This window comes from Vanacampus margaritifer, chromosome 2 (assembly GCF_051991255.1).
Source record: "Vanacampus margaritifer isolate UIUO_Vmar chromosome 2, RoL_Vmar_1.0, whole genome shotgun sequence".
NCBI lineage: Eukaryota > Metazoa > Chordata > Actinopteri > Syngnathiformes > Syngnathidae > Vanacampus > Vanacampus margaritifer.
Genome location: NC_135433.1, coordinates 8384652 through 8406538, shown reverse-complemented (window position 1 = coordinate 8406538; position 21887 = coordinate 8384652). Strand labels below are relative to the sequence as shown.

General features: G+C 39.1%; 2 protein-coding genes across 5 annotated transcripts in view; one reads left to right on the top strand and one right to left on the bottom strand.

Moving 5' to 3' along the window:
- The window catches only part of spsb4a (splA/ryanodine receptor domain and SOCS box containing 4a), a 91251-nt gene extending 76342 nt beyond the window's left edge, over nucleotides 1-14909 (top strand). For all 4 annotated transcript variants that reach the window (XM_077559630.1, XM_077559629.1, XM_077559632.1 and 1 more), the window contains one exon: nucleotides 14182-14909. In XM_077559630.1, the coding sequence (XP_077415756.1) occupies nucleotides 14182-14309 (128 nt within the window). In that variant the 3' untranslated portion in view covers nucleotides 14310-14909. The remainder of the gene's footprint in view (nucleotides 1-14181) is intronic.
- Nucleotides 14910-19076: 4167 nt separating this feature from the next.
- The window catches only part of clstn2a (calsyntenin 2a), a 178664-nt gene continuing 175853 nt past the window's right edge, over nucleotides 19077-21887 (bottom strand). The window contains exon 18 of the mRNA XM_077557252.1: nucleotides 19077-21807. Coding sequence (XP_077413378.1) covers nucleotides 21637-21807 — 171 coding nt within the window. The 3' untranslated portion in view covers nucleotides 19077-21636. The remainder of the gene's footprint in view (nucleotides 21808-21887) is intronic.

The window sequence follows — 21887 nt, the reverse complement described above, 5'->3', positions numbered from 1 at the left end:
TGCCGTTACCATGACAGCACAACTGATCTCAGAGCTAATTACCGCGTCTGGTAATTAGTCAAGGTTCAACATGCCCCCTCTGGTACCGTGACTTCCTGCTGTTTAAGTTTATTCTGCCGACATTGACTGAAACTTTCCTCCTCCTAAGCAGCATCACTTGATAACTTACCTGCAATGAAAAGTCTGATCTGTGATCCCGTTTGCTCGATGCACTTGACACCTTACGTTCATCATTTCCACCATTGAGTTACTACAAGCCTATACAATCGATGATGTAGCTTAAAGATGGTGTTTTTATTGGCAATTAGGAAGGTCTCAGATGCATTGTGAGGGGTTGATTAAGTGCTTTAAATATTGCATTATTAAAGTAAGGTAGCCATTAATAGGCCATGAAACCTTATTTAGTACCTTAACCCAAGGTTGAAACGGACACTACAGTCACTCCTTACTTTTAGGTTGTAGGAACGTGTGATTCCTCGCAGTCCTCGGGGGTTCACGTATGGGTACACGTGTACCCAATATTCGGGTTAAGATCATAATTAACTTTTTTTTAACATTCCGGATAATCCATTTGAATGTGTGAGCGGGCAGGGTTACTCCAGTATAAATATCCTGATTCTTAACGGCGATGCACAGACAACGTCATTACGGAAATAGACGTCATTGGAACTCATTCATTCCCAGCCATTTTCACTGAAGCAACCCCCTTCGCTCACAGCTGTTTCACTGGGTTTTGACTGATTTTGCAAGGCCCACAGAATATTCTATGGAACCTACCAAAAGAAAGATTAGAGTCTCTTCTTTTCATCAGGGAAAAAAAAATGTTCTATCTGTTTACGTTTTGCAGCAATAAGCATTAGAATATAGCTCTGTTTCATCATTATTCACAAATCTGTTTAAAACACTGGTGGGGAAAGCCTTTTTGCAACACGACCCTGGTTGATCTCTTTCTCTGCTGCCACCTGCTAGTCATTTTTGTAATAACTACAATTGGTTTAAGCATTATCTTCAGTTCAGCTGCTGCATCAAAGCCTTCTGAAAACACTGGGGGGGCTTTTTGCAACATGACCCTGGTTGATCTCTTACTCTGCTGCCAACTGCTGGTCATTTTTGTAATAACTACCATTGTTTTAAGCGTTCTCCTCAGTTCAGAGGCTGCATCAAAGCGTTCTGTATGCTCTACCATTAAAAAAAAAATAAATAAATAAAAAAAGTATAAATATGTTTTTGGGACCATGGTAACATTTAAAATAGAACATATTTAAACGTTTTTGGGAGCAAATTAGTTAACTTTCTACGTATTTCCGGTGGGTTGCACACCAGACACACACTGACAGGCAAACACGCATATATGTGTTTATATAAACACGTTTTCGCCGTAGAAACAGAAAATAACATGAAAACAGTGGCGAGCTTCATGTCATCAAGATCGGCTCGCTTAGCAAGTGGCAACGTAAGATGGCTGCCACACATACAAGTAGTTCCTGAAGACCAAGATTCCTTGTAAATATAGCATGCGCAGAACACAAACCAAAGTTTCATTCAAATGATTAAATCTAAAATATAAATCCCTTTTTTTTATTATTATTTAAATCTATTAATTATTTAGCTTTTATAGTAACATATCCACTACAGAACTCGACTGTAATCACATACTGATTAAGATTTTATAAATGAGTCCCTCTTCACATCGTGCTTACTCAGCTGCCCCTACATTACATAAGACTTATTATCATTATTTTTTTACCTGTTCATCTGTTTGTGTGAATGGCGGCTGTGAGCGCTCACATGTCGGGCCCGTCTGCAGCCTTAATCTGGTGGATTATAGCGCGCCACTCTGCGCTCTCGCAGTGTGTCAGCACGTGCGGCGTGTCAGCTTGCAAGCACAATTTTGTCCTTTAGTGCGTCGGCCGGTGACGCGCAGGAAACACAATCTGGCTTCTTTCATCGGCTCGCGTGCTTTTCAAGTCTTCACGCTAGATCGGGAATCACCCATGGGCTCGTATTCGCGGCATCAAACGGGGACAAGAGGGCCTCTGTGCTGGTGGAGAAGCGCATTGTGGGACAAGCTCTTGATCGTTTTTCATTTTTGTTTCATTTCATAAATAAATGAGAAATACCACATTTGTGATATTACTTGTTGATTTTGACTTTTGTGGATCAGTGGATTTTGTGTGGTTTTACGCCACATGTTTTTTTTTTTGGCAGTTATTACGCTTAGGAATGTTCTGACATAACTTGTTGCTGTTTGTGTGTCATGTCATGTTTGAAACAAAGCCCTTGTTCTTTGTGGTCATCTGATTTTGAATTTAGAACTCTTATTGCTTAGGTTCATCAACTACGACTTCATTCACATCTCGTATCATGCATCTTTTATTTGTTTTTTGGGGTTGTAAAGTAGTCCTCAATATGGCCCCCAACAAAGTGAAAAGTGCAAGTGGACGTTTTTGGAACGCAACGTGCGATACTTTAGTGACGTTTGGCTTAAGAATACTTCATAAAATGTTTTCCTGTTCAAGTTGCTGTTTTTTTAAGACCGTTTTTTTTTTGCGCTGTGCATTCATACTCTTTTTGTTAATTGAGGTCACCTTTTGTTTCAAAAATTGTCTGGTCCTCACAATAATTTTTTTCAGATGAGCTTCTCTTACCCGTTCTCTGTTGTATGTGCACATTCCAGAGTGGTACCAAAAAAACTTTCAAACCGGAAAATTGTTGGGGTAGAGCGAGAGATGTATCTTTTACAGTAATGGCAAGTTCATTCAAATGTGTGTAAAATGTCAACAAAAAGTTATTGCATCATATCTTGCCGAACTGAGTTATTATAGCTATATCGAATTGAATCATAATCCTGCCGACTCGAACCGAATCGCTCCACTCTCAAATCGAAGCGTTTCGCATCCCACATACCGAAAACCACATTGAATCGTCTTTTGTGGAAAGATGGACACCCCTAGTACATTCCCTTCCAAAAGTACGGCAACAGTAAGGCAAATCGTTTTTATACACCTTGGAACCTCGGAGTTTGAACGTCTCAGAACTCGTACACATCGGACTTCAACCCAAAAAATCGGAGTAAAAAAAAAAGCCTCGGCGTTTGAACTCATTTTTGGAGTTCGAACACCCAAGCAAATGAAGCTAAGCCGAACGTACCTTGAAAACAGTTAAACGAGTGAAGCCGAGCAATGCCGGATGCTCACGTTGCGGTAGTTGAGACCATGCGCTGCTCATTTCCAGTCAGATCGTGAATACTCCCGGAGGTGCTCCATACTCGGGAGTGCATTTTTTTTTTTTTTACGACAATTTTCTTCGCTATGGGCCCAAAGAAAGACAACAGTGCCAGCGGTCGCAAAGAAAAACCTACAGTCCTACGAACCACAGTGGAATTAGGAATGAGATTATCGCGCCGTTGTAACTAATTTGACTACTTCTGTAAATACTGGCACGAGGACCCCCCTTAGCTGTTCAACAACGTGCCTGACGTCAAACAACGCACGCAAGGACCGCTTAGTAGTCTAACAATATGCCCAATGTAAAATAAACAAACTCAGCACTGAACTAAAGCAAGCATTAACATTTTTCATCCACTGATGCCATCACACTACAACAAAAAAAGTTAAGGTATTTTTTATTGTTTAAATACTGTACTGTACTATAAATGTAAAAAACATAAATAGAAATAAAAAATGGAATTTTCTGTTTTTGGGGCTTGGGAACGGATTAATTGCATTTACATTATTTCTTATGGGAAAAAATATTTGGGAGGTTGAACAATTCGGACTTTGAACACGTCGCAGGAACGAATTATGTTCAAACTCCGAGGTACCAACTGTACATGTGTGAGTTACTCCAAGTGACCTGACGGGTTAATCCTGTGAAGGATCAGCAGGTTATCACAGACGCTTTCAGGTTGGCGCCAAGAGCCGACCTGCTGCGTGTGCACGTGCGAGAGCTCATGCTTGTAGTCCTGTTAGATAAAAAGTGTGTGTGTGCGTGTGTAGGTTTAACACCTGTTATTCACTCTTAATCCAGAGAAGCGACAGAAGCAAAGCCTCGCTTTCACTTTTGACCTTCCTGTAAAGTCATTGCTCTCTGGTGACCTCTGCCTTGTTTCACTGGCCACAATAAAGTATGGACACACGTAATTTGAACCACACGACGGTAATGAGTGAGTAAATGATGTGACTATGACTTGATGTGTAACCGTGAGCTATCTATGGGTGCCGCTTGAGAAGCTGACTTCGAGATTCGAACCCTTAATCTTCTGTGAGTCCTCTGTGTTAGTGAATGCAATGCTAATGAGGTAGATTAGCATCATTTGAGGCATTTTCAGACACACAGCATTTCTTGTGCGTGTTTAATAATGCTAAGCTGTCAAAATTCTGGACACGTGCAGCTGGATGAGGTGCCCTAATGATGGTTTATCTCATTAGTCAGTGCAGTAATTAAAGCAACTGTATGCAGTCATTTGACATAAAAGTGCTAGCTTCAAAATGATAGGTATCGATTATTTTGCCAATTATTCCCAATTATTAGTCTGTCTAAAATGTGCATGTGAGGTGCAGTCATTATTGTTGTCCACTTGGGGTCACCATCCTCGCCTTCAACTGTAGTATCCGTAACTTTTGAGTGTGTATGGCTTTAAAAGGCGGGGCCCGGTCTTCTCAGTATCTCGCATGAATATTTGTTGGCTAGTTTAGCGTCTAGCTTTTCATATTCAGCTGTGTTCCCTGTCTCTTTGCACATAGTTTCATTTGTTGTTATTTTTAACTTTCAACAGTGATTACGTGTTACATATTTACATTATTGTTTTTGGATTCGCCTGGTAACAAGGTTAAACCAGAATTATTCTTTTTTGCTCATATGACAATTTGAATCAGAACTACATTTGTGGTGTTTTAAGCCTGACAGTTGATATGCAAGTACTAGAACATCCTACATGTCTGTCCTAGTTTACGAGGAAAAATTAGCATTTTGTGCCTCATCAAAACACATTGACTAGCAGAACTGAGAATCAACAATTTTTAAGATTTTCCCAAATAGCTTCACTTGCCTCATGTCACATACTGCAGGTAGCCGGAGATCAAAAAGCTCTGTGCTACTTATGCCGCACCAGCTAGCTAGCAACGGGCTTCACCTGGCTACTAGTGCGCCTAAACATGTTGCGGAGTCACTCCGAAGTCATCGTTAATCATCGCCTCTGTGGCGGCAAAAAAACATTTCTGACAAGTATCGTTCTCACAAAGAGATAAGAAAGAGAAGCCATGCTAATTGCTAAGCTAACCTAAGATTCACAATGCTAGCATACTTGGATCAAGTGTTTGCGTGATGGAGTACACTTTTCACAGATGTCTGGCAGGAACTGCGTTAAAGTGGACAACATCCAACTTTGAACAGCAGAATAGCAAGGAAATGAATAAGTCACTTGGATTCTGGAAAGAAAATCTGGAGAGAAAAATCATACTTGCTAAACAGAACCGGAAATGAACTTCTGTTGTGGTTTATGTCAGTCTGGAGGAGTGGCCTTTAGGGTTACATTATATTAATATAATATAAAATATGTGTTTAGTTTCACAATAGAGTTCTGAGCAGTGTTGTGCAGTAACTCGTTACTAGCAATGCGTTACTGTAACGTAGTTATTTTTTACAATAACTAATACTCCATTACTTTTTTAAATACAGTAACTCAGTTACAGTTACAATATGGCGCGTCAGTTACTTGAACAATTATTTAATTTAATCATTTCATTGCGCGACACTCGTGACTGACTATAAGCCGTTCAGAATCAAATAATGAATGTACGGCTGCTGTGTACCGTACTACTTCCTGTTTATAATGGATTGCCGCTGCCGTGCTAACGGAGAAGACGCGTTTTGGGTGAGTATTGGATTCAGCAGTCATGGAGAGTCGAGGCGACGTGGAAATAACGTTCATTACTTTACTTGAGTTGAGCATAAAGGAACAGTATATGTTCTTTAGGGGGGAAAAGTAACTGAGTTACTTTTAATAGTTACGCATGACTTTTGTTTCAGTAATCATCAGAGTAATTGAGTTACTTTTAAAATAAAGTAACTAGTTACTATTTTTTTTTAGTAACGAGCACAACACTGGTCCTGAGTTTGACTTTTGAGATCTGCACAAATTAATAAATGCTCCCAAAATTGCCTTACAGCAGTTTTTTTATTTAGCTTTACTTCAAGACAAGAAAATAGTTTGCACAAAAAAAAACACCTTATCAGTTGTTATATTGCCATACTTTTTATTGTTTAATAAAACCCACATTTAAGGTCCCTGGGATGAACCTGCAAAAAAAGAAAAGCTCCACAAAATGAGAAAGTTGCTCCTTTAAGTAAGTCATTGATTTGAAAAACTGCTCCACAAAGGAAAAAAAATGGATCCTTTAAACCAATGATGCAAGTCAAGTCGTCATGAAATCAGTCGTGTCGGTCCCCACCCTGACTTTGTGTCAAGGACATTTGAGGATCCGTGTCACCATGTCTCATTTGTCTCCGCATCCTCGTCTATGCTTCCTCCCAAAGTCCTCCACCTTTGCTCTCCTCCTCCCGTTTCTGCTTGAAATAAAGAACGCTCCGCTTCCAGTAAGACACGAGAGAAAGCTAGCAGCCGAGGGAGCAATGCTTTAAAAAGAAACACAGCCTTGTCCTGTGTGACCACCAGCTCTTCTCTTGTAACAGGATTTATCCGCGTGACGGTAAAACGCTCCAGACAGAAGATGACTCAACACCGAATCTGCACTTGAGCACTCCAGTCAAAACACAACTTTTACATAACACCTCATAAAGTTGTGAAATATTGAGCAGCCACTGTGGAGCGGCATCCTTTTTTATGTTGTGTACAGAAGTGTATTCAAGCAAATGTGTTGCCAACATTTCTGGATCACTGAATTTTAGAAGCCGCACAAAACCCTGAAAATGAAGATTAGAGTAGTCCTGTGTAACGTTTTTTTTTTTTTTTTTGGTGAATGCTGATAGAAATACATTTGCTTTGATTCCGATCATACAGTTTATTTGTAAGGCATCAAATATCTCAAAAGTTTTACATAACAAATATAACGTTTTTACTGCAGTAGTAGAAAGCATTTTTTTTTGCGGACTGGCAAGCATTCAATCGATGTATATTCTAGATCTGAAAATCTGACACCCTCAAAAATTTGGGCCAAAATTCGGACCGATTTTGGTCCATTTGGCACAACTATATGGGTTATTAACGCATTCACTGCCATTGATGTCAAAATTTCAATATTAATACTATTTCTATTAGTTTCACATGAAAACCTAGATTTTTTTTATTATACATTTAGAAGAGATATAAAATTTGCGATTAATTGTGAGTTACAGTAACTATTGAAGTCATGCGATTAATTACAATAAAAACATTTAATCGTCTGATGCTCCTAATTTTTAATAATCTTTTCTTTTCTTTTAAATTAGGGGCATCAGGCGATTAAATTTTTTAATTGCAATTAATCACATGACTTCACTAGTTAACTCAAGATTAATCACAAATTGTATATTTGCTCTAAACGTACAATGCATTTTTTTCTAGGTTTTCATACTCTTGTTAACAAAAGTGGGAAAAAAATGTGAAACTAAGAAATAGTTCAAATAAATTTTGGACGTCTATAGCCGTTAATGGCAGTGAATGAGTTAAAAAAAAAAAAAAAAAAAGTTGGGTCAAATGGACACAAATTAGGTTGTTTTTGACCCAGTCCAAAACAAAAATAGGATTTTCCCATTCAAGTCAGAGGTTGAGCACGTCATAGCACATTGTGGTCAGAGAGGAATGTTCGGATGGGATGTCCCATCTCTCTCCTACGCAGGGATTGCACATGTGCAAAAGCTGCTACGTACGCGCTACATTTGAGCGGACGCCTGGAAATAGTTGTGTGGGTGTGTTTGTGTGTGTACTTGTACATACTACATTGTGAGGACCAAAATACGTCTTTAACCAACAGATTGAGGACATTTTTGTGAAGTGAGGACATTTTGGCCGGTCATCACAACTCAAGACTTGGTTTTAGAATTTAGGTTTGAATTGGGTTATAGTTGAGGTTAGGGTAAGGAAATAGGGGTGTGCCAAAAAATTGATTCTCATAAGAATCGTAATTCTTATTTAGTATGATTCAGAATCGATTTTAAATGTCCCAAAAAAATTTTTATTTAAATTATTTTATACTGTCTTCCCTTTGTTTGTGTGCCTTTTATTAGGAGCGCTGTTCATGTTGTACCCCATTTGGCCACTGAGGGGCAGTGTGGTTCCACGCGGTCTGATACGCTGTTAAGTTGTAGCCACTTTAGAGAGTAAAAGGAAAAAGTCACGATCAAGTTATTCCAATAAAAGTTGTTTTTTTTTTGCAGCGTGGAGCCGTTCTTTTGAGTTGTAAGTGCCCCAAGTAGCGCACTAATTAGCATTAGCCAGTCAGACTGAAGTAGATCATTCCGATTCCTTGAACATCTATAGATTGAAGCAAAAATCATTGTCAATCAAATCATTCTGAATCGAAAAAAAAAATTTCTTAATCGAAAATCGATTCTGAATCGAATCGCAGACCCAAAAATCGCGTCGTCCTAGCAACAAAAAAAAGACGAACTAGCTTAGCGCTAGCTAGGACGCTATATAAATGCACTCTATTTACAATTAAAGATTTTTGCCTAATTGGATTTTTTATTTGTCGGAGAAGAAAAGAAAAGAAAAGTACAATAACCGATTGGAGTTGAACGGGAACAAGAATAGCGAATGCAGATTTTAGGATTATCATCATTTTGTTCTGCCAAATATTGGAATTGTAATCAAGCTTGTCTGCATTTCTTGTTCTGTCCTTGAGCTTGCACGTTTGCCGAAGTCTCAACGCGGCCAGCATGCGAGCAAGGCGGTGCGTGCGCTTTTCCTTGGTGTAAATGTTTGTATGTTGCGTTCGTGGCGCAGGAAATCGCATCACATCACAACGGGTCGATAACGTGACTTTGGATGGTGTGACGAGGCGTACGCACGGACTCGAACTCCACACTACACATGTACGGGGTATGCGCTCTCTTATCGCTGTTGGTGTGTGGACAGCCATTTTAAATTCCATCACCTTGAATTAAAGGATTAAAGGATTACATTCGTCTCTAGAGTTTCGATAAAAGATTCTTTGGTTAATGATTAAAAAAAAAAATGCATTACCGTCTGCTAAATTCGCTCTGTTTGTTTTCCGTTTGTCATGTGGGCGTTTTGCTGTCTTGTGTGGCAGGACAGCATTTATTTGTCCTTGGACAGAATGAGAAGAGGAATTGAGACGAATGGGAATAAAGGCAGAGAAGTTTGGACTTAGAGTGCATCGAAAGCTTCAAATGCATCAAAAGCTTCAAATGCACGACCGCTCGAGTGGAGTTAAAAAAAAAAAAAAAAGGGAGCGTTGCTATAATGCCCTCACATGCGGACAAGGAGATCCGCAACTGTCACCTCGTCTTAAAATTGATACCACTGTTCGCACCCGCCTTTCAATTAGCATAACCTGCAGCCAATAAATCCCGCTTGGCGCATCTCATTACGGGGCCGCTGCCCCCCCATTAGGCCACTCCTTCATGTGGCGCTCACTTCACAGCGTTCGAGAATTCATCCGGGACGGAAAAAAGTATAGATCGCTTGGATGTTGCCACATTGATCCATTTTCATGCACTACGGCGGATATAAGAAGTCTACACACCCCTGTTGAAATGGCAGGTTTTTAGTATAATGATGAAGGTAAATCAATCCAAAACTTTTTCTACTGTACGGAATATGTCGCCTGATTGATCTTTTATCCATTGTGGACTACGCTAGATTATTAAATTTAAGTCGGCGCTTGTGACTTTTTGATTCATTGACTCAACTTCTCGATCTTCCTATTAGAAGAGTCACCTTATGCCACAATTTTTATTGCACCCACGCCAATGAACCCTAATGATAATTGGGGGATGGGGACCGAGCTCAAACTGTGAGTTGCTAAAATCTGTGAATAACTGACTCCTCCCGTAAAAGTGATTATAATTCGAGATATACGAAACTTCTAGCATTTCAAACGTTTACAAACATGGAATGTGAATAAGTGAACTTCAATTATTATTATTATTATTTTTTTTTAAGTTGTGATGTTATGAAAATTATATCATATTTTTTCCACAATGAAATTGTAATATTGTGGTTGAAGTATATAACGAGGGAAAATGAACTTTTTAACACATGAATTTCAAAAATCCAACTTTAGTCTTGTAATATTATGCCTTTTATTTATTTATTTATTTATTTATTTTTTTTAAAATACTTTTTTTCCAGTATGCTTTTGTTATTGAAAAATATAATTAATTAATATAATTAGGGAATATCGGTGGCTGATAATTATTGGCAATTATCGACCAATTTGACGTCATACAGATTAACCGGATAATAAAGAAATCCACCGATAATAACGTTGGTCCATTTGTTGTGGAAAATAACAATTTAACACGAACAAACACGAGTTCATACCGTGATGTGGACACCTGAATTTTCTTTAACAATTTGCTTTTCACTTCTTGTAAGCAATATCAAAGCGACCTTGACTGATAAGCCTGTTCGGAACAGACTGCTTGCTTTCCTGTCTAGCTGAGCCTCCCTTTCTCCTCCCGAAACCTAACCGGGCTGCATAAAACCTGGGACCTCAGTTTGAGGACCGATGCTGTGGAGTGACAAACAACCAACGCAAACCTCCTCACGACTCAATAATGCCAGCGTCCGTCCATTATCAGCAGCTCTTCCGCACACTCGTGATTGCGCCTCTTCCAGGAAGTTAATGAGGTCTCACTTGAGATTGCTTTTACTGCGGCACAAGCACTTTTTCACCATTTTTACGCTTCTCTTGATTTTATTTGGCCGTTTCTGACTAGGGTTTTCGCATTAGGAGAAATAAACACAGGATTGAACGCACACTCACACGTTGCGGAATGTGAGGAATGAACTCAAATAACCTCAAAAGTGGCATTTTGGATGCTTCTGGTCTCAGCTTTTTCTACAGGGCAGCTAATGAGCCAAAATACAACCCGGGTGAGGACGGCGTGGCTCATTTGTGTCGATGCCGACACCGTGCAAGCACTTCACTCCAGATATTTAAACCAAACTGCTCGAAAATGCGGCAACGAACCGAATCGGCATTCTAACGCCTGATATTGCCTCAAGTTCTTTGGAGAAAGTTCGTGGGAGGTTCCCGAGCATTTTCGCATAAACGAGTCGTCTTCTCTGTCATGTTTTTGTCATCCTCCACCAGTTTCCAATTTGCTTCCTCCCAGTGGTGATGTGTTCACCAGCTGGTGTGTCACAAAAGCCTGCTAAGCATTTATTTCTGTTGGCGCTACATTTAGCAGGCGTGTGCCCAAAAATCCATTCTCATAAGAATCGCGATTCTCATAAGAATCGCGATTCTCATTTAGTACGATTCAGAATCCATTTTAAATGTCCCCAAATCGTTTTTATTTAAATTATTTTATACTGTCTTGCTTTTGTTTGTGTGTGCCTTTTATTGGGAGCGCTGTTCATGTTATACCTGATCTGGCCACTGAGGGGCAGTGTGGTTCCACGTGGTCTAATGCACTGTTCAAAATGATTTGATTGACAATGTTTTTTTGCTTAAATTTATTGAGGAATCCTAATGATCTACTCCAGTCCGACTCGCTAATGCTAATTAGCGTGCTACTCGCAGCACTTTTATCATTTAAAAGAACGGCTCCACGCTGAAAAAAAACTTTTATTGGAATAACTTGATTGTGACTATTTCCTTCTACTCTCTAATGTGGCTAAAACTTAATAGCGTATCAGACCGCGTGGAACCACACTGCCCCTCAGTGGCCAAATCGGGTACAACATGAACAGCGCTCCCAATAAAGGCACACACAAGCAAAGACAGTATAAAATAATTTAAATAAAAGCAATTTTGGGACATTTAAAATGGATTCTGAATCATACTAAATGAGAATCGATTTTTTTTTGGGCACACCCCTAAAATCTATGTTTTGATCATGCTAATTCATTCTCCGCGAAGCAGGAAGTAGTAACCAGTTTGATGACAAGCACACCGACAAATAAACACGCTGATGAAACAGCAACTCTGGTCACGCCGCATCCCATTTATTCCTTGTATATGTAATATTTATGAGGCATTAGCGATGCGGACCATGGAGGTCGAGTTAGCATGCCACATGCTTACGGGTAGTGCATTAATAAATCCACTTCCTGTTACTGTAAGCTGACAGGAAAAATGTTCGAGACCAGTGCAAGTGCTTGTATGCGCTTTCCCAGTTTGCTGTGAACCTCACATTCACGTTGATTGAAGACTTTTATCCCTGCCGCCGCTCTTTTGACTTTCTTTACTCCCCCCCCGCCCCCCCATGTATGATTGACCTCCGTTATTTGGCTCCCCCCACGGCGGCCTTGCCTGATGTCAAGGGGCCATTGTGGCGGGGATCTGATGCATGAAAAGTGAATTAAGCTGTGTGTGCGCGCGTGTCTGTGCCACTACAGTAAAAGTTTCATCAGGTGGAAGGTTTTAAGGACTTGTACACACACACACACACACACACACACACACACACACACGTGCGCACACACGTCACGAGTCATCACGAGATCCCAAACGAAGCCATTTGTTCTTTGTTGTCCCATTAACAACTTTATTCTGTAGTTAAATGATTCAACACAAAACGACAGTCACGTGAGTCGCAGCCATATTATTTGCTAGCATGCTAGGCTATTTGACACGCTAGCACAAACTGACGTGACATGGCAGACAAATATGCGCACTAGCAGTTTACAAAAACTGTTTTTTTTTTTTTACTAACTCAACTTTTGTCTTGAACCCAAAATAGTAAATGTTAGGGAATGTGTCTAACCAAACGGTCACGGCAAAGTAGACTACACAAGTTATATTTGATATTAGTAGCTACATCAGTGGCTAAAACGACTAAACTACTTTTAGTTTCACTTGTGACTTTGCACAAGGATGCCTTCAAGGGGCGTGAAGAAAAACACAGATTTAAAAAAAAAAATCATTGCTAAGGAATTAAATTAAAACCACATGTGGTTATCCATCTCAGGGGGCGGCCATTTTGCCATTTGCTTTTGACTGAAAATGACATCACATGGTCAAAGTCACATGATCAAACCCAGAAAACAGGTGAACCGTGGCTGGTCGTTACCTGAAGTTACCTTAGGTATTAAATGTGGTGTCATTTTCAGTCGACAGGAAGTGGCAAAGTACAAAATGGCCGCCCCCTGAGATGGAAAAACAGGTGGATTTTTCTGCTTGGAAGTGGTTCAGGAAATGGATGGAATTCATATTCCGCAAACGCAATATTAATCAGAATTCTTGTTTAGACTATGGGAGGTTTATAGAACATATTGTAAGAAAATGTTTGACTTAAAGCTGCTTTCTGTAAAAAATTCCCCCCAAATATCTTTATAATAGCCTTTTTATTTGATCATTTATGACTGAAACGTCTTCTAATTAGCAGATTAGCACCTCAGCTGTTCACAATGCGAACTCCTGCAGTGAGTTTGTAGTTAAAAGTTTTCAGACTGGATTTGGGTTCGAATTTTCTCCCTTCCATTCTGCGGACGTGACGTCATGTGCGCCTTGTGGACATGAAGAAGGCCGTGTGCAGTTTCTTTTTTGGTCAACAGGAGGCAGTAGCGTTTCGATAATTGAATTTTTTTGTGTTCATTAGTGTTAAGTTTCCTTTTGACAAAAATAAAAATTGAAATAATGAATTAAATGAAAAACTACTGTATAAAAACAAGATTTTTTCAAAAAAGTAAAGTATATTGAGGACTATATTGTTGTGCATTTAAGAGGCGTGGCCAACTGAGTGACATCACAAGCTTGAGTTGTGGCCTACTTTTTCTCTGTGAAGCTGCCTCGCCATTTATCACCAGGGCGGGGAAATGCTCCAATTTGACCCGATTGTTGGTGCGAGCATCATGCGGAAGACGTATAAATATTTAAAAGGTGCAACATCACACTCGACCCCTCGACCCATCTCCTCCGTTCAGTCCCATTGAAAGATTCATCGCATGCACGTGTGCGTTTGCTTGCGTCTTTCTTCCAACAATGCGAAAGCCATCTGCTGGCGCCCTCTTATAACCTTTGACCTCTCTGCCCCTTCCTCTCTCAGCCGAGCCTCTCCCGCTGACGGACCTGTGTCGTCGCGCGGCCCGCCTGGCGTTGGGCCGGGAGCGCCTTCAGGAGATCGAGAGCCTCCCCCTGCCCGAGTCCCTCAAGAATTACCTCCAGTACCAGTGACTGACACCGGCCGAACCCACTGGCACCGCAAGGACTCACACGGCCGAGCAGCGGGTGGGAAAGGAGGCGCTTGAAGGAAACGGACCAGGAGGAGGAGGAGGAGGTCCCGAGCTAGCGAGCTACAGGTGGGATTCACCGACGGAGCTCATTTTTGGACTACACGTTAATTATTGACCTGGCTGGCGGAGATAAGGCGGCTGTGGAGCACTATCGCCACCTAGTGATGAGAATGGAAACTGTGCAAGAGAAAGCACAACAAAGTTCATCCTTACCCCCGGAGGCCTTCTTGATGAGTCGGCGAGCGCCGACGCAGGCGACAAGAGGATGGCAGCACAAAAGTTTTTAACCTCAGCGACCAAAAAAAGAAAAGAAAAAAAAGCTCTCTTTGGGTTGAAGACGTCAACATGCCGCTCGGATCTGCAGCGAAGCCCTTTGCAGACATGTCACATGGCTGGAGAACCGTTTTCCCGTCAAGTCTTAATTCTTTTGCCGGGATGTTGTGATTTATTGGTTCATTGAAATCAACACGATAACAACATTGGATTTTAGTAGGGTTTAAATGTATTGTCACTGAAAGTATTAAATTGAGTGGAAAAGGCTGCTGGTCTGTTTGTTGCTTTTGTTAAGGTCTTTGAAAAACGGACTGATTTGGCGTGTCGTGAATAACTGCTGAAGAGTAACAGGGCCACACTGAAAAAGAAAATAGTAAAATGATGGGGAGAAAGATTCATTTCTTTTTTTTTTAATTGCCGATCCGAATAACCAATGATTTATAAACGAAAATCTTGAAAACGATCACGTTTGAGTCGATGTTAGCTGATTGGGCGAAAGGTAGGCGATTGGTCGCCAGCCAATCACAGGGCACACGCGGATAAACAACAGGTCCTGCAGGTTTTGGATGTTTCCCTTCTCCAACACAGCTGACAACTGATCAGCTCATCAGCAAGCTCTGCATAAGCCTGGTAACGATCCTGTTGATTGGAATCAGCTGTGTTGAAAGAGGGAAACCTGAGGATTGAGGTTTGCCCAACCCTGATTTTTGTGTCATGACTAGGGTTATTATAGTTTTGGAATTTTCATTTCAGTTGTTTTTTATTTCGTTTTTATTTTAATTATTATTTTTTGTAGGGCGGTTATGTTAGTTTTTCTTAGTTTATTCGTTTATTTAAAAAAATAAGATTATTTTTAGTTTTGGTATTTGTTTTTATTTTATGCGTATTACTTGTGTTCAATAATTAATAAACACTTTCTAACGTCCTTATTCCGATTATTATCAAACTAATATACTTAAAATCATATTTAAAATCATGTATTGAAATGAATTACTAAAGACTAAAACTTTTTCACCATCAGTATCAGTTAGGTTTTTTTTATAAAGCATTTTTGTTTTTCTTTTATTTCGTTAGTATTCAACTAAAATAACTTTGGTCATGACATTCATTCAATAAAATTACATCTTTTTATTATGAAAAATCTTTTATTTCATATTAGAACTTAAGCTTGAATTTTTTTTTTTAAATATTGGGACGTTACGCTTTTAGTAATCTTAAGAATATTTTTCTTGAAAAAAAAAATTCTTATAAGATTTCTTTATTGTGTTATGGATACTATTTTTGTAATAAAACAAATTAATTTTCTCATATAAACAGCCCAACTTTATTCTTGTAAGGATAAAAATAATAATAATAATAAAAAAACCTTTCCCCCCTATACATATCTCACAGGTTACATCTCGACAAAAAAAAATCTTGCACGACTTGTCGAATTTTATCATTTCTTTACACAGTGTGGCCCTAATAATCATCCTCACATTCCAGTGACCGCATGTCAAACGTTCTTCTTCAAACCAGCTGCATGTCTGGAAGGGGCTTCAATCCTAAAAAGAAAAAGAAATTCCTTTAACGTTTCTTAACTTGCACTGGACAGGACACTAAATGTATTTTGACCAAAGTATTCCATGCTAGGAAGCCATGTGGAGGCGCGCGCACACACACACACACACACACACACACTAATAATGGCAGTAGGACGAGGCTCTGTGGAACTTTCAGATATCAGACTGGATCTGTTTTAAAGAGCGCAATCTGCTGATGAACATTCACTGCCGTTGACGGCTAGACACGTCAAAGTTCCATTTGAAAGGGCTGGCGGTGATTTGAGTTAAGGAACTCCGATTCCAAGTTCAGAACGGACGTACAAACGTGACCTCTCGTGCCGTAGCAGTTCATGACGGAGAATGCAGAAAACCGTTACACACGCACACACTGTAGACCAATCACGTTTCATTTCTGAATTAAGGCTTGAGTCACTTTCTTTTCTTTCTTTTTTTTTTTTTACATTTGAGTTTGTATTCTTATTAATATTATTGTGAGTGTGGAGTCTGATTCTGATGTCAATAGTTCCTTGATGACTTTTTATTTTTAAACTAATCATTGATGTTACATTCAGGTGAATTTATTGCAAAGATGCTGGTGATGAAGGGAGGAAAATGTAAACCTGTTTCTTCAATGCTGCTTTATTATTATTATTATTATTATTATTATTATTATTAAAGATGGCTGGCCTGGCTGTGTCCTTCACTTGTAGAATGTATGGAGAGATGGTTGTTGTCGGATATGAAATGTGAATAAAAGCATAAAGTGAATTTGAGAAAATGTAATTTATTTATTTATATTTATGATGGGTAATGGGTGAGTATGTAACATTTTTCTGTCGCTGTTGAAAACATATGTCTGTTGAAATTGAAAACTGATAATGTATCATTAATTATTTATTTTTAATTGATATTACAATTAATTATACAATTATTTAATAGAATTGTCTGTGTTTGTAAAAAATAATAATTCATGCTTTTTATTATATAATGTAATGTAATAATTTAAATATTTATTTATTGTTCAAAATAAATTGAGATAAATTGATTAAAAAATAGTGTATACATTTTAATTAACCAATTTTTATTTAAATCAGTTGAGTAGCCCTGGCTCAATGTTGGGTGGACCCAAACGTTTGACTCCACCCACACAGATTCTCGACCTCTTCTTCTTCTTTTTTTTAATTTTTTATTAAGTACTGTATTTCTTTGGTGGCTTTAATGATGTGCCGTTTTGGTAAACGACCACCTCTGAAAATAAAAAAATGATCGCCCCAATATTTTTTATTTTATGGGCATTAAGCCTTTTTCTCATTGAACAACATATGGGCGCATATGAAAGGAAATACTAAAAGCGACAGTGTATAGAGTTTATTTTTTTAGTGTTCACTAAATAAAAAAAAAAAAATCTTTAACAATTTTTTTTTAAAATAAAATCCACATAGGTCTAGTAATCTCTATAGTACAGGAGGCTGACATGCTTCACCGCCATCTTTCTGTTACGGCTACTCAAAGGAGACAAACTTAGCTTTTTGACAGTCCTGGATGGTTGAGTTGGTCTAACAGTTGTCCCTCGCTTTAAAAAAATAAATAAATCTGCAAGTGAGAATGTGAATTGACTGGGCCAAGGATAATTTGTGTTCCAAATTCTGTCAAGTGCGCAGTTTCCTCTGGAGCAACTCATGTCTGATTAGCACTCAAGGCTATGAATGCACTCAAAGCATATAATAAAGTGAGCAAGCAGCCATTAGTGAGACTTGAGATGTGTCCTACCTTTACGGTGGCACACAAATATACACAAAAGGTGGTATTTGATTAAACAAAAAATAACTATTCATGTTGTTTGAAAGGATATTGTCAACAAGAATAGTAGGGGGGAAACTGTTGCAATGTATTTTCACTAGTCCGAGGTCCATTAGTGTTATTGAATGTGCAGTGCTCATCAGTAAAAGGCCCATTAAGATGCTAATTAGCAGTTTGTTCTTCTTTATCCCCGGGGGTTGTAGAAAAACATTAGACACACAAAAAGCAAGTAGAGCTGCAAAAATTAACTTATCAATAAGTGAGTGTATCCATTTATCCATTTCCTATATCCTCATTTGAGTCGTGGGTGAGCTGCCTGGAGCCAATCCCAGCCGACTTTGAGCAAGTCAGCCAATCACAGGCAGCGTGAATAGACTACAGGTACCATTGTTAGTTTTTTTTAATGTAAAAAAAAAGCTTCTTTTTTTTTTAAGTAGGTAGAAAAGTACTTCATGTACAAATAAAGGTATGACCAAATGCTATTTTAATCGTATTATATATATTTTTTGCAATCACACTGTTGAACAGTTTGGAATTGATTAGCATTAAAACTTTGAAAACAAATGTTGTCAAAATTGAAATATAGGCTAGTCTTGTATTTTGGCTTCACATTTTATATCCGACTCTCAACTTTATTCATCCCGTGACCGTCAAAAGTGAAAACCCGTGAACAAACAGAACACTAGTCCTGCTTTTCAATTTGACAGGACTTTGGCGCCATCTTGTGTTTCCTCATCCCGTGAGGGAAACAAAATGGTCGCAGCCAGGAACGGCGCTACATCGGGGAGAGGAGGTGTAACACGAACAGGAGTCAGAAATAGGAGGAGCCCTAGTTAAGACCTTCCAGCATTGCATTTAAAAATGTTTTTTAAGTTTAAAAACAATGTATTTTACAAGCAGCACTAGTAACCACTTTTACTAGTCTTTTTTTATCATAATTTTGACTGAACTACATTTCACTCTGTACTTTAATTTTTAATGTAAAAGATATTCATTTGTATTTTTCACCAGAGTTTCTTAGGTTAGCCAAACTGCCTCTTGGCTAAGCCCATTTGACATATTTCTACATATAAGAGTGAGACATCCATACATAGATCCTAAAGTCTTTATTGGTCAATATACAGAAAGCAGTGGGATGACCACTACAAAGAGAAATCTCAACCATTTGTTTACAAATAAGAAAAAACAAAAATATAAAAGAATTGTTCATAACTCCTTTACAAGTGTCGCTTCATGTATGGTTAATGATTTGCTCTGTCAGAAGCACAACATGACAAATGTCTCACACTGATGACATCACAACTAGGCGCTATCGAGAAAGGAGAGCTACTCTGAGACTGGATCATAATGGTACAGAAATGAAGTCATTGGAGAGCTTTATGGTTATTTAGGGGCGAAATTAGGGAGATATTCTTCTGCTCTTAAAGGGAAACGCACTTCTTGTGCGGCGTCTTGTTAACATTTTGCGCGGGGGGCGGAGCAAAGCAACACTTTTAACATAAGATTAAAACGTTTGTTGAGTTTCCTTTCTTAGAGGCACTGGAGTGGAATTCAAAGTGAAGAGATCAACTACAGAATGACCTCTTGTCTTCATATTTGCTAACAATACGGACTACCGACAATATTACTGCTTTAGTATCTGATAGCGTTACGCTAATCATTTCAGCATCAAGGTAAGTTGCGATCAACCAAAGGAGCTAAGATTACTGGGCTGCCTTGAGATACGAGTGACCAAGTCAAGCCGTCGTTCAAAAGATTTTTGGGGCCAAAATTTGCAATACGAGCCCTGTACTCTAAAAAGAGAATTGTTGTACCAACTTAAGGTAATTTATTAAGTCAATGTATTAAGTTTAATGAACTCAAATGATTAAATCTAATGACCTTATAATTAATTAAACTTAATATAATGACTTAGATGAACTTGATTCAATTGTGTGTTACTATTTGAAGTATTTCAATTAAGTTGGTCAACAATTCTTAGACATAAGTCGGTTCAACAATTCCCTTTTTAGAGCGCATATGACGGCAGTTTCTTCAAACGAGGTGTCAAGCTGTTGCTTACTGTCAAACTCAGCAAAAATAACTACATGAGCTGTGTATTCAAATTTACCTTCATGTCTGCTATATTAATTAATCAATTGCAACAACAAATTTCATTACATGCTAACGTTTAGCATCTGTCTTTACTATGCTGCCTCCAGGTGAGCGAGAAGGCTCAGCACAAATGTCCATTAAATTAATGCAAAAGTGGCAAAAATGCTTTCTTTACTTTTCTATTTAATTCTGTCATTAGTTAGTGTATGCTTTTATAAAATCCAGTCCTATAAAGTGCTATTTTTCTTATTTAATTTTTTTTGGGTGGAGGCTGGAATGGATTAATGCCATTTTCATTCATTTCAATGGGCAAGTATGATTTGAGATGAATGCTTTGATTTACAAGCGTGGTCAGGGACCCAATTCAACTCACATCTCAAGGCAGCACTGTCTTGCCCTTTATGTAAATGACATTTTACGATCACAAAAGTATGTTTCGCTTTCATAGTAGTCATGCAATGGGATGTTTCGGAGTTAAGTGCACAAAATCGTCTCAGCTTTCGGCTGACGATGGAAACGAGGACACGCGCTAAACAAAACGGTGTTACAAACTACACTAAACGCCAACGTTGAGCTACTTCCCGTCTCTCGTGTCATGTTGGAGGAGAATAAAGCAGTGCAAAAGACCAACAAAACAAGATAGTTCTCTACAATGTGTGCCGTTTTAAATAAACTCCATTTGCAAAGTCATCAATTCGCTTTCAATAGCAACCTAAAAAAATAAACGCTACAAAAGGAATCTGGGAGAGAAAAAAAAAAAAGTATTTCATTTCAAATATCAAAATTCACTACTCACAATAAGTTTGGGATATTCGCTGTTGCGGGGAAATGACAGGATGAACCTAAAATAATTCTCAAACTCATTCACTGCCGTTGACGGCTATAGACGTCAAAAATCTATTTTTACTGGGCTGGTAGTGAGCGCCAAAATATTTTTTGAACACGTCCAACTGTTTCCGTGCTTCAAACTCCGGTCCGGGAGGGCCGCAGTCCTGCAGGTTTTGGATGATTCCGTTCTCCAACACAGCTGATATATGATCAGCTCATCAGCAAGCTCCGCATATGCCTGATAACGATCCTGCTGATTGGAATCAGCTTGTGTCGGATGAGGGAAACCTCCAAAACCTGCAGGACTGCGGGCCCGCCAGGACCGGAGTTTGACACCCATGTTTTAGAGGCTGAACGGCAAAATCCACAAAGACATCCACTTCTTTATCTTTCTGTGACTCTTCCAGTCTCTCGCCTGTAACCTGCTGCTGTCACTCTAACACCCTTTTCACACTGCACTTACTCAATGCGAGAAGCTTAAATGAAGTGTGTGTTTTTGGTTCATCCTGAAATGCCAACTTGTCAAATGTAACAACTCAAGACTGCTTTGAGTTGAGGACAACCAGTTAGGCTGTAGTTTGCACTTTGTCCAGCAGGGGGCAATGTTTGATAGGAAATGACAAGTAAGGGCTAGACTGTGTGTGTGTGTGTGTGTACTTGAGAAAGAGAGAAGAGAGGGTGATGTGTGTCCAGCATATGTACAGAAATATTTTGCTTGTGTGTGTGCGGTCAGTATGTTACAGAGGAAGTGTTGGCCATTCCCATCTCCCCCTCATCTTCTTCCTCGTCCTCCTCTTCCTCATCGTCATCATCGCTGTTGTTCTCCGACTCCGCATTTGCCATTCCTCCCACATGTTCTTCATCCTCCTCTTCGCCGCGCGCACGAGCGCCTCTCGCATTCTGAATTTCCAAAATAAAATCATGAATGTTGTTGACGTACATGTCACAGAAAAGTTTTCCGTTCGGGTTCGAGCGGGCTA